This window comes from Pteropus vampyrus, unplaced genomic scaffold, assembly GCF_000151845.1.
Source record: "Pteropus vampyrus isolate Shadow unplaced genomic scaffold, Pvam_2.0 Scaffold504, whole genome shotgun sequence".
NCBI lineage: Eukaryota > Metazoa > Chordata > Mammalia > Chiroptera > Pteropodidae > Pteropus > Pteropus vampyrus.
The window spans coordinates 313,570-314,438 of NW_011889285.1; the positions used below are offsets into that span (position 1 = coordinate 313,570).

The window sequence follows — 869 nt, forward strand, 5'->3', positions numbered from 1 at the left end:
TTTCCAGGCAAAATGTCAGCTTCCAACATCAGTGATGACAGTCTCCCTGCCACTCTCTTCCTGATGGGGATCCCAGGACTGGAGTGGGCCCACATCTGGATTTCTGTCCCCTTTTGTGCCATGTATCTAGTAGCACTGGCTGGGAATGCTGCCCTCATCCTGGTCATCTCCATGGACAATGCACTGCATGCACCCATGTATCTCTTCCTTTGCCTTCTCTCACTCACCGACCTAGCTCTCAGCTCAACCACTGTGCCCAAAATGCTGGCCATTTTGTGGCTCCATGCTGGTGAGATTTCCTTCGGTGGATGCCTAGCGCAGATGTTTTGTGTCCATTCTATCTATGCTCTGGAGTCATCGGTTCTCCTTGCCATGGCCTTTGATCGATATGTGGCTATCTGCAATCCATTGAGATACACAGTCATCCTCAACCATACCGTCATAAGCAGAATTGGCCTTGCTGGATTACTCCGTAGTGTGGCCATTGTCTCCCCTTTCATCTTCCTGTTGAGGCGACTGCCCTACTGTCAGCACCACATCATGGCACATACATACTGCGAGCATATGGGCATTGCTCGACTGGCCTGTGCCACCATCACTGTCAATATCATCTATGGGCTAACTGTGGCCCTGCTGGCCATGGGTCTGGATTCTATTCTCATTACTATTTCCTATGGCTTTATCCTCCGTGCTGTCTTTCGTCTTCCATCCCGTGATGCCCAGCACAAGGCTCTGAGTACCTGTGGCTCCCATCTTGGGGTCATCCTGGTCTTTTACATTCCTGCCTTCTTCTCCTTCCTCACCCACCGTTTTGGCCAACACCGAGTCCCCAAGCATGTGCACATCTTTCTGGCTAACCTCTATGTGCT

At 51.1% G+C, this 869-nt stretch overlaps 1 protein-coding gene across 1 annotated transcript in view; it reads left to right on the forward strand.

Annotated features, from left to right (window-relative positions):
• The window catches only part of LOC105307598 (olfactory receptor 52D1-like), a 1,834-nt gene continuing 965 nt past the window's right edge, over window positions 1-869 (forward strand). The window contains exon 1 of the mRNA XM_011383150.2: window positions 1-864. Within this exon, the coding sequence (XP_011381452.1) occupies window positions 13-864 (852 nt within the window). The 5' untranslated portion in view covers window positions 1-12. The remainder of the gene's footprint in view (window positions 865-869) is intronic.